The sequence below is a fragment of the Sarcophilus harrisii genome, chromosome 1, assembly GCF_902635505.1.
Source record: "Sarcophilus harrisii chromosome 1, mSarHar1.11, whole genome shotgun sequence".
In the NCBI taxonomy this organism is placed as follows: domain Eukaryota; kingdom Metazoa; phylum Chordata; class Mammalia; order Dasyuromorphia; family Dasyuridae; genus Sarcophilus; species Sarcophilus harrisii.
In genome coordinates, this window is record NC_045426.1 from 156,030,400 (window position 1) to 156,045,830 (window position 15,431).

At 38.1% G+C, this 15,431-nt stretch overlaps 1 protein-coding gene and 1 long non-coding RNA gene across 3 annotated transcripts in view; one reads left to right on the forward strand and one right to left on the reverse strand.

Annotated features, from left to right (window-relative positions):
- The window catches only part of ADAMTS6 (ADAM metallopeptidase with thrombospondin type 1 motif 6), a 322,872-nt gene extending 309,556 nt beyond the window's left edge, over window positions 1–13,316 (reverse strand). For both annotated transcript variants that reach the window (XM_031965568.1, XM_031965571.1), the window contains exons 1-3: window positions 12,701–13,316; window positions 4,241–4,622; window positions 733–1,097 (exon numbers count right to left, since the gene is read on the reverse strand). In XM_031965568.1, coding sequence (XP_031821428.1) covers window positions 733–1,097; window positions 4,241–4,337 — 462 coding nt within the window. In that variant the 5' untranslated portion in view covers window positions 4,338–4,622; window positions 12,701–13,316. The remainder of the gene's footprint in view (window positions 1–732; window positions 1,098–4,240; window positions 4,623–12,700) is intronic.
- A 1,296-nt stretch (window positions 13,317–14,612) lies between these two features.
- On the forward strand, window positions 14,613–15,223 carry LOC116420963. The gene is made up of 2 exons (XR_004231358.1): window positions 14,613–14,740; window positions 15,121–15,223. It is a non-coding gene; the product is annotated as an uncharacterized LOC116420963 (long non-coding RNA).
- Window positions 15,224–15,431: the final 208 nt, after the last annotated feature.

Consider the following 15,431-nt stretch of genomic DNA (forward strand, 5'->3'; position numbering starts at 1 on the left):
AATCTAAATGGATCATTTGTTTTGTTTTGTACAACTCAAAAGATTTAAAAACTATTTCTTCTAGGAAAAAGAATCCTTTCCAAAAATATTCCCAGCAACAATAACAGTAGAAACAAAAACTTTTTAAATTGTCCTCTACCTTTAGACTATTGTTAAACTAGCTATATAATTCTCATTATAGCTAGTTCTGATATAATACATTTTAAAAGCATAAATTTGTTCCCAATTCAATTAATATATTTAAGCATATCATGAATTCATAGTTTGCTTCTGATTAATTTCTTCCTTGAGAAAAAGTGGTGACAAACAGAAGGCAGAAAATAGAACCACTTCATAATAATTCACTCATGTGGTACAACCCTTCCAACATTCATTTCTACAAACTTCAGAACTTTGTAAAGATAATGTACCATATTTGTTGTCTATCTTCTGATACAAGAGTAGCTATCGGTTGAGAAGTGTTCCACACTGCCACAAACTGACTCTGCCCAAACAGCAGCCCAAGATTCCATTATGACCCTGACTCTATTGGTCTCACAAACTCTCTACTTTTTATTGCCCAGTTTTGCATGGTTTTGCACAACATGATGCTTTTGGAAAATGGATATATCTTGTTATAACAGAATGGATTGTATTTTTAAAGGCCCTGTGGTGAGAAAAAAAAATGTGTACTGTTCCTGGGTAGATGTGTTTTTCCTTCTAGCAGAAATCAAACATGTCACACACACTTACCAACCCGATGCAGTTGCTCATAGCCACTTTAGTTGTGCTGTGTTGATCTTGTAAGTATCCTGTGTAATGACAGTTGTCTAAAAAACCATGCTTCCACTGGGGACCATCTTTCCCCCAGTATTCCACGGTAAAATGTTTGGACACTAAATCTGTGTTGAGAGTCAAGTTTAAATGAAAGTGCTTGCCATAGGCTGAGAGTTTAAAAAATAACTTAGATCCTGCCTGCTGTGGGTCAATAGGGTCCGTACTCCGCCTTCTCCTTGAGTGTTTGTCATTTTTCACAGTAAAGCTGAGGAAAGCTCCATTTTGATCAACCCTGATTGGGATGGTGAGCTGGTAGTGTTCAAGGTACGACAGGAATTCCTCTTTGTAATCACAAGGTAGAACAGTCCAGGAGATAGGCATGAAAGAGAAGAAAATGGAACAGAACCAAGCAGTAGTACAAACAATACCAAACCATTAAGCCCACTCACCAGCATAAGGGAGTGAGGTACTGGTAAACAAATCATTCAGAAAAAAATATAACAAAGAGGGGAGTGAATAAAAGTTGAACAAGAGCCTAATCATTTAATGTATTTGAAGTAGTATGGGTTCAGGGGTATAGTGAATATTAATGTTTAACAACTAGTTCTCTAAGGAGAAAATGTATGCATGGCATTTTTGAAGTTAATCTGAATTACTGACATTTTCTCCATCACTTTCTTAAATATAGACAATCAATAAAAAAAATAAAGTCTTGATTTTTTGCTAATTTCTGAGATATATGTGCTCACATTAAACATTTAAAAATTAGCTCTCAGTAGCCATATGGTGCTCCAGTATAACATTGGGTAGGTGTTCCCTCACCCCAATTTCTATCTAATGGTAGGAAGTAAATTTGGGAGAGCTAATTGTGCCATGTTAATGAAAACTTTTCATCAAAATGAAAGTCAAAATTAAACTTACAGACAACCAAAGGCAAAATTGATTGATGTGGAAGTTACCTAACAAGAATTTGAACAATGCCCTAGAGAGCTAGCCAAAAAGTTTTCAGACTTCCTAAAGATTAGCTAATTCACAATATTCATGCCTTCTTCACACACATTGCCCAAATGGTAGTTCTCCACTCTCCTTCCCTTTCCCCGTGATGCCCCCCCATTTGTTAGGCTAAAGTGTAAACACCTGCCCACAAAAAAAATATGAGTTTCCCTACAATTATAAATCCAAAAAATTATAACCAAAAGAAAACAGAGAGGAAAAGGCTAAGATGAAATAATTTCCTCTAGACCAAATTGTATGCTAAAAGCCACAGTTCTAAAGGAGAGTGGCAATAGTGGGCAGAGTGTTAGACTTGAAGTCAAGATCTGAATTGTAATCTCCTCTCAAATTCTTCCTGACTATACAATACAAAGGTACTCTGAGAGCCTCTTTTTTCTCATCTGTAAAATGGTACTTGCACTATTTAAACCTCAGGGTCTCTGTTAGGGAAGTATTCTGTCTTTTTTTAAATGCTATATCCATGTGAATTATTATTATCATTATCTACTTTCTGACACCCTCGTCTGGGAATACAGATGCCTCAGTCTTGGCTTTGCTCTATATAGCCCTTAAAACTTAGAAAACTATCTCCTGAAATATTTTCTTATTGAGCTCTCATGGGAGCTATATGGTCAGAAAAGCATCCAGCATTGGGCTGCTTCATGAAGTGAGTTGGAATCTTAGTCACTGCTTGGCAGTATTCAGCAAGCATAGGTTAGAGAGTTACCCTATTTAAATTGGTAGAGATGGAGACTTGGAGAGTAGATATCGAGTATAAAACCAACATCACTAATTCTATTGCCAGGTATTGTTTTCTTTACTCTTTACCTCTGTTGAAGGGACCCTTCCATAATAAGAAAGTTCATTTTATAGATTACAAGGAGCCAGGGGCTCTAAAAAGGAAGGAGACCCTTATTGGCAATAACTTTTGCTCCACTGTCTAATTCTAATCCCTAGATTTAAATTCCTGGAGATTAGCAAAAGAATCATTTTCACCAGAGTCCAGACTTGAGCATCAGTGTCCTTCCTTGACCTTGTATCCTAATTATTTTCTAAATAGTGTAAATTCATCATCATGCCTCCCAATGAGACCATGACCATTTTCCTGTAAAATTGGTCTGTTCTCTTCTAACAATGGAAAGCTGAATATTAGTGAGCTTTGTCAGCCTAATATTGTCCCTGTACATTCTTATTTTACAAATTCTGCTCTACCAATACAAATATGATAAATAGTATGACCCATGCCTACTAACTATTGGCATGTACAGGATGCTCCAGAGGTTTTAATGTAGTTTTAAGCATTATTAGTTTTAAAGTGAATTAAGACTCTCTCTCTCTTTCTCTCTCTCTCTCTTTCTCCTCTGTTTCTCTCCTTCCATATATGTATATGTATATATGCATACACACACACACATACACACACACATATATATGGGATACATATACAGATAGTAGGAATTCCATTTCTAAAATTTAGCTTCTTATTAGTCCTCCTTACCAGACTGCATGCCCTTCTTTTGAAGAGAACACATTATCAGAGATTGACAAGAAGTAGGAATCACTGTGTGTAGATACATGATTCTAGAGGAATTTTTACCACTTGTAAAAAGAAAAATCATACTTTGGGGAAAAAATGCTAAATCCTGCAATCACTGTGAAATTTCAATGAAACCATGACAAAGCTCGAAATCCAGGTCAACAACTTCCACAAAACTTCATAATTTAGAAAGTTATGTTGTTGGAGGACTACATGTTAGAGAACTTACACCACTCCAGAATTGTAGCATAATAGTTTTGTATTCATATATGTACATGGATAAACACCCATATGTACCTAATACAAATGTACATGTATATACACTCAATATATTATGATATGTTTTGCTATATGTACACACACACCCAAACACACCCATGTTGATTCCTGCTTTTTGTCAAACCTTACAATGTATCCTCTCCAAAGGAAGGGCATGCAGTTTGGCAGGGAGAACTAAAGAAGTTAAGTTCCAGAAGTGGAATTCCTACCTTCTGTAAACATAATGAAGTCCTACAATTAATCTTTAATGAATGCTGCAGACTGGTGCTTGTTATTGTTGATGCTCACTATATGAGAAGTCTCCTAGGACTTAGAGAGATTATTTATTGAATATGTCCTAATTTGTATTGTGATACTAGATAAGCATTCTGTCATGTGGGTAGTTTACAGTTTTTTTAACAGCAAAGTCCATTCACAGACCAAAAAAAGGGATCAACTTAAAATGAAAGGGGAGAAAATATTGTCACAAAGATTTATTCTTATAATCATATTCCTTACCAAAAAGACAATCTGTTTTAAAAGAAACATACAGAATGGGCCCAGAACCTGTTGCCCTATCACAGAGCCCTTGGCTTCAGAGGCTTCATTCTCCCAAGACATTCTTCATCTGCTAAAATCACCACTATCCCAATATTGCATCAGATTTCTCACCATTTGTAAAAGGAGGAACCCTACCTTGGGAACGGTATGAAAGCCTGGTGTCACTGTGAAATTCCGATGAAGCCATGACGAGGCTCAAAATCCAGGTCAACGTCTTCCACAAAATTTCCATAATTTAGAAAAAATTGGATGAGTTGTTGGAGGGCTACCTACTTGCTAGAGAATTAACACAACTCCAGAATTGCTGCATAACAGTTTTGTTTGCTATTTATTGAAAATTCAATGATTAGATATTCCACTTTTTAGCAGGTGCTCGTTTCCAACATCCTGTACTTTCTCCTCTCTCTGGATTCATTTTTTTTTTCAATCCAAAATGAAAAAGAAAGATAACGTTGTAAAAATTTTCATCAGTAAGGCATTAGGCTGGATAATTGCAGAAGTAGGGCCATTTTTGTACCTAGAACATCCAAAAAATAAAGTCAAAATACAATCATCTGGATGGACAGATCCACTGTATATGGCAGAATGCTTGCCAAAGTACATAAATTACAAAATAACTTGGGGGAATTCAATTAGACCATTGTTGTTCTTTATAGTCTAAATAAACATCCACAAGACTAAACATGGAGCTAGAAACCTAAATGGTATTTTTATCTGAACAATGCCAGACCTAGTTAATAGCCAAAGAAGGAACCAAAAGAGGGATCATGATATATACAGATACATAGATATCTGCATACATATTCATGTATCTAAATCTCTGGGATGGGCTAGAATAATACCCACCCACTCTCACTTTCTATAAAATCATAAACAAAAATTGCATGATTTTTTAAGTCAGTTAAATATTAAGGGCAAGTCGGAGGTAGTTGTACTCCATAACATACATTTTCATTTCAATTCATACTCAGAGAGCATATGTATTAATTGTTGCATTCTATGATTGCTATCATTTCTTTAACAACATACATTTGTAAATACAGAGTGACATATAACAGCTGCCTCTGTACACCCAAACAGTAGTCCAAACTAAGTTGCTGAAAAGTTGAAAACAGTTTATAGTAAATTCTCACTTATGTGGAGGTCATGAATCCAGCAACCTCAACTATCCAGAGTACAGCCAAGCAAGCAAAAAAAAAAAAAAAAAAAAAAGTTTCTGAATGGTAAAAATGGCTATAAAATCCATATTAATGCTTTTAAGAAGATATCCCCTTTTGGATATATTTACTCTTACTTTATTGATGATTCTCAAAGAAATTTAATAACCTAGTTTCCTAGACTACAGATCAGTAGTCTAAACTTCAATGGTCTTTGGGCTGCTAGAGAGAAACATATTCACTGACAGTTAACAGAATGATAAGGAAACAGAAAGAGGGAGGAGGAATAGGAAAAGGTGGAAGAAGAAAAGGAGAAGGAAGAGGAGAGAAAGGAGGAGAAAGAAAGAGAAAAAGAGGGAAAGCAGAAAGAGAAAAAAGAAAGAAGAAGAAGAAGAAGAAGAAGAAAGAAGTGAGAGAGAGGGAGAGAGGAGGGGATAAGAATGGAGGGAGGGAGGGAGGGAGGGAGGAAGGAAGGAAGGAAGGAAGGAAGGAAGGAAGGAAATTGTTGTTGAAAAACAATCTGGAATTATTTACTGCAAAATCAAATTGCCTTACACATTTAAATATCACTGGATACTATATTACATTATATTAAATTACTATATTACTTTTGTATTAATTTGTGACTATATTATATTATATTACTATATCACTATATTGCATTACTATGTTACTATATTACATTATATTAAATTATCATAGGGCTATATAAGGCATAAGGCAACTAGATGACTCAGTGAATAAAGAGCCAGACCAGAAGTCAGGAAGACTCTTCTTCCTGAGTTCAAATCCAGCCTCAGATACTTACTACCTGGATGATTCTAGGCAAGTCACTTAACCCTATTTACCTTGGTTTCTTCATCTTTTGGGGGTTTCTTGATCATTTACTTCTCATTGTCCAGTTTCTTCATCTTCGGTGAGAACGAAATGGCCAAGAAAACCCCAAAAAAAGTAAAGAAGAGTTTGACATGACTAAAAAATGACTGAACAATATGTCATTTTTATGATGATGAACTTTGTTTAAGAAAGCAGAGCAATGTGTCACACATTCTAGAAATATTTTCATCCAAAATGGATAGTATAAAAAACTCTCTGGTATATAAAATAGGTTTCCTTTATTTGACTGGGCACACAATTGTAATACCTCACTCCTTGTCTGTGTCTTAGAATAAATAAATGAGGTGTTATTATACAGTAAAACAACCATGACTATAAGAAATTTTTCATCTCTAAGTTTTTTTAATGAATTAATTCAATGAATAATAATTATGATGATACCTAACATTTACATATTACTTTAAGATTTGCAAAGCATTTTACAAATATTATCTCATTTCATCTCAAAAAACCCTGGGAAGTTGGTGTTGTTATCATCCTCATTTTACAGATGAAGAAACTGAGGCAGACAGTGGTAAAGTGACTTGCCAAAGATCACATCTTTATTAGCAAATTCCTGAAATTAGATTTGAATTTAGGTCTTCCTGACTCTGGTAGCAACACCAGCTATCTAATTAATGATACTACCATCCCTGCATTAATTTTTTTTTTTAATTTAAGAAATGCTTTCACATAAGTTTTCTTATTCAATTAGCTTATCGGGTATGGCAGATACTATTATTTCCATTTAGGATAAGAAAACTGAAGCTCAGAAAAGTTAAGGTCTCTAAGGTCACAAAGAGCTAGGAACTAGGGGCAGGACTAAAACACAAGGTCTACTGACTCATAATCTAGTGTTTTGTTTGAAAATGACACTGGTTTCTAGTGTTTATTGGGAATCTATGTGCAAAGTATCATGAAGAATACAATGACAGCACACATTTGTATAATACTTTTAACATTTACAAAATGCTTGTATCGTAATAAACTTAAAAAGAAGTCTCTATCCTTTACTGAAAGAAAAATGGCATGTATATAGACAGATATGCAAAGTGGGATGGGATGAGGGCAAAGAAGAAATTCAGATTAAGTACTTGAGGAAAATGTGAAGAATCCCTTTCAATGGAGTGGAGGGGCAATCAGATAAAACTTCTAAGGAAGTGCTTACCAAGAAGATAAGGATTTCAAAGGGAGTTGAACAGAGAGAAGAGTAAAAGAGCGAATGAATTTCAGTTATGGGATGGATATGAGGATGGCCTGTCCGAATGAATGAAGATAGGAGATGGCAGGGCAACATAGGGAATATCTACTAATTCATTTGGGATGGAACATGAAATCTTTGAAGTGACAATGAGAAATAATGCTAGAAACACAGATTAGTGGCAGATTGCTGACGACCTTAACAGGAAACCACTGCTGTGTTTTTTAGCAGAGGAGTGATATGGGCTGAATTGCCCCCATGAGTTGTGTGAGGCTTTTGAAATTGGTCAGGTAAAAACTTGAATTAAAGGAAGGAGAAATATAATGGAAAGAGAATCATACCTTAAAATCTGTAAGATGTGGAGGAAGGGATGGAGATAAGAGAAGGGAATCAAGGAGGGAAGAGGAGCAGGATGGGAGGCAGGGGAATAAAGAAAGTAAAGGGCCAAAGAGGATTCTGAAATTTCAAGCTTGGGTGACTTGAGAGGATAATGGCATCATCAACAGTAATAGTTAAGGAAAATTATGAGTTCGTGGAGCTGACGAGCATCAATATAGAGACATATAACATGCAGCTAAAGCTGAAGGACTGCAGTCCAAATAATAAAGAGTGAACTGCACAGAAAGATTGGATGAGATCATTAAGGAAGTCAGGGAAAAGAGAATGGTAGATAGTAGAAATAGCACTATCCTCATTTTATAGAGAGGGACGTTGTCACTCCATAAGTGTCAGAAAAGGGGCTTGAACTCAAGTCCAGTGTACAACACTACCTGCATTTAAGAATATTGAGAATATGATCAGTTTTCAGTAATAACAAATAATATTACTTAAGTAATATAATTGTAATTACTCATAATAATTATCATCTCGATTTCCATTTCACAGAGGGAGAATCTGAGTGATAAAATGACTTTCCCTGATCGACTAGTCATTCAGTGACAGAGTACAGAAAAAAAAAAAAAAAAAAAAAACCACTACATATTTTGGTCCCCAACCCATTAGACTATAAATTGTCTAAATGAACATATTGTATCAATGTTTATCATTAAATCACTTTAATTTTCTGTGCCTCAGTTTCTTCATCTGCTAAATAAATATAATACTACAAATACCTCCATCTAATAAGGTTGTTACGAAGATCAAACAAGATGTGTGTAAAGTACTTGGCCAACCCCAAAGCACCATAAAAATGCCAAGCATTATTATAACAAGGTATTTAAATGTAATTAGTGTTGGAGGAATAATGTTCACTAACATTCATTTCTTTCTAAATCATTATAGTATTTTATGAAATTCAACGATATTGCGCTTGAAGATAAGTCCCTTGTAGACATACAATGTTACTGAGCCAAAAGCAGAAAATTAAACTTTTTTTAGTAGTCTTGATAGATTTATACTGATTCATCTATACTTGATCTCTTGGTGTTCTGAACCTGTGACCAATAACACAAATTTGTAATACAGTTGACCAGGATTAAAGGAATACAAATTTTCCTCCATACCTGGAATCTAAGTGTCCTAGTGGATAGAGCAATGGAGCAAGTCCCAGGAAGATTTGAGTTCAAATTTGGTTTCAGACATTTACTAGCTATGCAACCCTAGGCAAGCCACAATCTTTTATTTGCCTCAGTTTCCTCAACTATAATTTAGAGAGAATAATAGCAACTACCTCTCAATATTGATTGAGGATCCAAGGAGATAATATTTGGAAAACACTTTGCAAACCTTAAAGTACTATACAAATATTATTACAACTAATAATAACAATATTGCCAGCAGCAGTGAGCATAAGCCTAATAATGCAATTGTTTCCCAGTTGCACTATCCCTAATCCCTGTGAGATGTAAACTGCTATGAAGACAGAGATTATTGGGGAAAGAGGTTGTCTTTGGGTCCCCTAAGTTAGTACAGTGTATTGTATAAAGTACCATTTTAATAAATGTGTTCAATTGAAACAGGTTTATTGTTCATTCAGTTTAATTACTAAATGGTCTTGTCTAGTGGCCTTTACTTAGAGATCTCAGGAAGCTTGGCACTTAGTGACTAAGTGCTGATGGGAAAGGAGGGAGGAGTGAAGTTCAGCTCCCTCAATAACAATTTAAAGCCTTTTCCATCTAAATGCTGTTGGGAATCCACATGACAAAAACTAATAGGTTATTCTACTCTCTAGTGGGCAGGTGTTTTACTCCCTAAGAAAAATCACCCTCATAATTGCTAGTCTCCAGAGCCTGCTTGGCCTGGGGGCCATCATCAGATGAGTGGAGACATTGAACTTTCCAGATGTGGTGCCTACAGGTCAAAGATCAATTTGACATGAAAGGACAGGAAGATTCCATTGATCATAATGTAGCAGTTCTTTGTGTAACAGCCTGCTGTCATTCAACCCATCTTCTTTCAAAGGAAGAGCTAACTCTCCCTTCAAAAAGGTCACAATGAATAGATTGAACTATATAAGTACTCATGGCCTCTTGGCCCTCTCCAAAAGAAAAAGATATGAAACAATTTTTCTTGGCTTACATGAATCCATTAAGTCCAGTTAACTCTTGGAACAGATAAGAACCTCCAAGGACCTGATTTTATATATAAAGAACTCCATTTATAAAATATATAAAAAGTCACCACAAATCATCAGGCCATAAAGTTAAGGTGTCATTTACTTGTTTCCCTAGATCAAAGCCATACTAGCTAGATAGGAAATGAGGTGAGATAAGCTGTTGGGAAATGTCTCTCTAGCCTCAACAACCTGCCTGAAGAAGAGAGCATTTGTTGTCAGCTTCCGCTGACAAATCACCTTTCCCTTCCCTGGTAACTTCCTGCTCACACTAATCAGAGTGTAGCTGAGGTCATGGCTTCCTCCCATGAGCTATTAATATGCAGCTAAAGCAACAGGTAGAACACTCTTCTAGGGGGCTTCCTTCCTCCATCCTCACCCAATGATTTGATTAGTATGGCAGCTGGTATCCAGTCATTCCTGGGGGTTCCAAAATGGAGAAGATAAAGTTGCTTCTCCTTAACAGTTTTTTCTTTTCCAATACTTATTTATATTAATCGTCCTTTTAGGTGGTTTTCTCTCATTTAGCCAACCAAGCACAAAGGTTTCCTCCTCTCTGTGTAAACCTTGAAAAGCTATCTCCTACCAAGGAGATACACAAAATGTAGGTGAATGTACAAAAAGAAAACAGCTTTTGTACAGAAATACATCATTCAACAACAAATAACCCTAAGCTTTCCTTCTGGACAACAAGGATAACACAAATTTTCCACAATTCCTGTCTACAAAAGACTCCTAGCCTGGTCAGATACACATGGTTGACTGTCAAGTTAGGCTTTGGGCAAAAACTTATTCTCAGAAGGTTGTTTTCTCTGGAACTTAAGTTCTACAGAAACAATTGGGCATATTCCTTTCTCTCCATTCTCTAATGCAAATCAGAAAAGGTAAGACTTGAGACTGAGCCTTCTTAAACGGACAGTAGTGAGTACTAAGAGTGGTTGCTAGGGAAATGAGGAGGGAGGGACCAATACGGGCTAGGGTAGGAATTAATTTTACAGGTATTAGAGTGGACATGAAAAGCATTACAGTTTTTCAAAAGCCTGGAAATTAGAGATTTTCCCCCTGTGAGTAACAAAATCATAAATACCCCTATCCCGACCTCCTTTTAAGACACTTGTGGCAAAACTTGAGTTAGATTTAGGCAAAATGAGTAAAAACTGAAAGGGTTTTTGCCCTTCTGATATCCAAAATTACACACACACACACACGGAAAGAGAGAGAGAGAGAGAGAGAGAGAGAGAGAGAGAAAGAGAGAGAGAGAGAGAGAGAGAGAGAGAGAGAGAGAGAGAGAGAGAGAGAGAGAGAGAGAAAGAAAGGAGAGAGAGAGAATCAAAGCTAAGACCTGAAATCATACAATCTGGGGTACAAGCGGCTTCTACCTTGTCCGGAAAACAGCTGTAAAGAGTCTTAAAGTAATTTTCCTTCAACATTCTGCCCTTCTACTACTACCAGCACCTTTTCCACTCCTCTTGCCACGCTTTCTAAGACCTGTCATTCCACTATCTAAAATCCCAGACGAATCAATAAGAGTTAAGAAGAACCTTAAAACAAATGGGGGAGGGGGTAGCAAAAAGCCAAGAAAATCCGGGCAGGGATTCTGGGTATAAATGAATAAATTGGAAGTAACACAGCTTGCCTTAAAAAAAAAAAATCAACATAAGTCACCCCCTTCCCCACAACACACACTCTTATAACACCCCCCCCCTCCACACCCATCTACCCCCTCCTGAGACAGAGGAGAACAGTCTGAGCTGCTCTGGTTGAGTTGATCCTAAAGTTAACATTCAGCAGCCCATTTCCAGACAGCAGCGCTAAATCTATTTGGATAAAACGCGTGTGACCCAGACAGTTGGCATTTGGCCCAAATGCGTTGCACCGGCAGCTCAAATAAAAACAAGGGTCTAAGAAATTCACTCTCCGCTCGTTCTCTCTCTGTGTCTCTGTTTCTCTGTCTGACTGTCTGTCTGTATGTATGTCTGTCTCTCTTTCTCCCCCCCCCCCCCTCCCTTTCTCTTTCCTGTCTCTTTCCCTCTATCTTTGCCTATCTTCTTCTCTCCTTCTCTTTGCCCTCTGGTGCAACAGTGAAAGAAATTAGCAAAGACAGGACTTGTACATACACTTCATCAGGAGGCGAGTTTCCAATAAAATAAGAAAAAAAAAATCCCTTTGAACTCCGTGCCATACAATATATACACAGACATACACCGATAAATAAGTCTCTGTAGAGTTACGAGTCTAGCACGTCCCAAGTGGCCAGAAGTAAATCAAAAACACACGCTTCCATCTCTTTGATTAGCCTATTAAGAGCTTAACTTATCCTAAAGCATCAGAACTGCAGCTATCATATTAATGCTGCCCTTTGAGCCCATGCATAAAATATGCACTTGTCTGACTACATAAGACACTGGCATGAAACCATATTATGCTGGAAGATTTCTGTGAGAAATCAAAATCACTTCAAAACATTTTTTCATCTTTTTTCTTTCCCGGCAACTATTTGATAAGCCATCCTAAAGTTCCGGTAACCACAATTAAAATAATTCATGCTTCACGAAATTATATATTTACATAATAACCTGATACTCTTTGAAACACAAAATATTTGACCATCCTAGAATCATTCCAATCCCCAACTAGTTTTGGAGTTTCACAAGATTTCTATCTGTAAAAAGGAGTTTTTACAGTTAAGCTCGCCCAATGCCATTAAAAAAAAAAAAGCACACAGAAAAAAGGTCTCTACGCATTATTCGGGAGACAAGAAAAGCACAACAAAAAAAAGTTTCATTGAATATTGTTGAAGACTTCCTTACCGTTTTCATCTTCAAATTCTGATATAAAGTGAGTTTCAAACAATAGAGTTTGCACTGGACGATTCACGTATCCTCTCTTTCCTCTCAGCCTTTTTTTTTTTTTTTTTTTTTTTGCCCACCCCTCTTCTCTCCCCCTCCTCCCCTTTGCAAAACCACACCAGAGTTATTCTGCAACCAGAATAAACTTCTATAGCCTGGCTACGAGGGGCTTTAGAGAACGGACTGATTTGGCAGAAAGAGAGATGCCTTCAATTCACCCAATCTATCACTCTGAGATGTTGTCTTTGCAACCCCTTCTCTTCGACTCCCCCTACCTCCCACCAAAAAAAAGAAGAAGAAAAAGGAGGAGGAGAAGAAGAAAGAAAGAAAAAGAAAAAAGAAGGAACGTAAAAGAAACTTATTGGGGGTGAAAGTGGTGCCCTCTTCCTAGCCAGTCTAATGCCTTTTCTGTGCTAATAACGTGTAAGCAGCATCAAAAGATATCAGGAGAAAGAAAGACAAGAGGAGCAGAAAGGGGCACTGCAAAGTTTTGAAGTAGCCTAGCTCTCTCGCTCTCTCATTCTCTGTCTCGCTTTCTGTTTGTCTCTTTCTGTCTATCTCTGTCTCTCTGTGTCTTTTTCTGTCTCTCTCTGTGTCTCGCTCTCGCTCTCTCTTCTCTCTCTCTCTCTCTCTCTCTCTCTCTCTCTCTCTCTCTCTCTCTCTCTCTCTCTCTCTCTCTCTTTCTCTCTCTCTCTTTCACTACCGGCCTCCAGCCAACTAGAGTGCAGCAGCAGGAGGAAATTTTGGCAGTTTTTCCTGGGAGGTTGAACGCACTGACGTCAGTCTGCAGATGTGCCTCTGGCTGTAGAGGCGTCGGGTGCGCATGTCCTGGGCCGTCACGTGGAGGGGGAGGGGGAGGCAGAGGTACAATCAGGGTAACCCAAAAACCAACCGAACCATTCAGAAGGGCTTAGACAATGTCAACTTTTCCACCCAGTGAATGGGAGAGAGAAAGTCTGGCCCTCTAACCTCTCTCCTCCACCCCACCCCGCCCCTTTCTCCTGAAACCTTTAGAAATCACTGCCTGAGTTGTTGTTAGCTGTTTCCTGGGGAAGGGGAGGAGGGGAGGGAGGGAGAGGATGAATGACTTAAGATGAGCTAAAATCACTAAGAGGACCCCCGAACTTTCAGTGGTACCGTGCGCTGTATGTGTGAGTGTGTGTGTGTTTAAGGTAGGCATAATAATAACTGGGGAAAGTTGCAGATATTCAGCGGCCCGGAGGTAAAATGCATGGTCTGGTGGAGCAGGCAGCTTTGCAAACTGAAGCTACATGTGCACAACCCATCCGAGAGTCTGTGGTCTGTCATCTAGCATTTATCCGGCGCCTACTATGTGCCTAATACATGTGTTAAACACTGAATATACAAAGAAAGGAAAAAGACAGTTGATCCTTGCCCCCCAAAGAGCTTATGTGTGTATGCTTTAGCTAGAAAGATAGTCACCCCGAAAACGAGTCAAATAAACACATTTTCCATCTAATTAGGGAGTTTAGGTCTTTGGAAGTTTTTAGGGGGAAAAAAATGAGAGAGAGAGAGAGAGAGAGAGAGAGAGAGAGAGAGAGAAGCGGGGGATGGGGAGGGAAGTTTGCATTATTTCCAGATGAGAGTGAGATTTGAATGGTAAGAATGGTGCAGCCAGGGGAAAGCTACAAGTGAAGTGGCGTTTTTTAGGTTTGGGGTTTTTTAAAGCAAGCACATTGAATGAAAACTTCAATGACTGGCCAAATGAAAATAAATCTGAAGTCAGACAAAAAACAGGAACCCTACTGAGATCTCAAGATAAACAAACAAAACCTCAAACCGGCTCTTCACTTGCTCTCCTCTACCCCACCCCACCCCCAGCCACATGCGGCCAGTCCTGATTTTTAAGGATAAAAACTCTACTACACGTAGCACTTTCACTTTCATTTGCTAGGAGAAGTCTACTGGCACTGGCCTAACGCAGGGGGGAGAAGAAGGTGATGAGGAGTAAGCGAAAAGCCCAAATATGTTTTGGATGTAGTAAGTTTAGCAAACTCTGGCATATAAATTGGAAACGAGGGGAGGGGGAGAGTAAAGTAGAACAAAATGTTGTTTTCCCGCGGTGTAATCTGCTGTATCATTTATCTGTATCTCGGAGGTTAGAATGGGAGTAACATTAAGGGTTTCGGAGAATGGTGGGGGAAGGGGTAGAGTTGGCGCCTTGAAATTCCAGCTTAGAACCGCCAAGTCAATTTCCGATGGCCAGGAGGAGAAAGGGGGAGTAGACGGGAGCGGGAGGGGGAGGGGGCCCTCCCTCCCTTGCTGAATATACTCTGAAGTTTCCAACTTCTGCTAACATTATTTCCCATTTGATTTCTTCTCCCTCTCCCTTCCCCCACTTCGTCCTACGCCGGAGGTAGTAGGTGTAATTCTTCTGGTGAATCCATGAATAGCTGGCGAAAGAGAGGCATGAATCAGACTCCAAAGATCCAAGAATACAGTTATTTCCATTCTTCTTCGAGGGTTGAAAGGGAAAAAGCATCAGTCGACAGAGTCAATAGTCCTCATCGTGACCTTAATCAGGATTTGGCTACGTGCCATTGAAAATGTAGAAATACATTCTGTAGTTGACATTGACAGTTTCAAATAAACACAGTCCATATGGTGGTAGCACGTCTTCTTTCTTTTCTTCTTTCCTTTCTTTCTTTTTCTTTCTTCCTTTTTTTTCCCC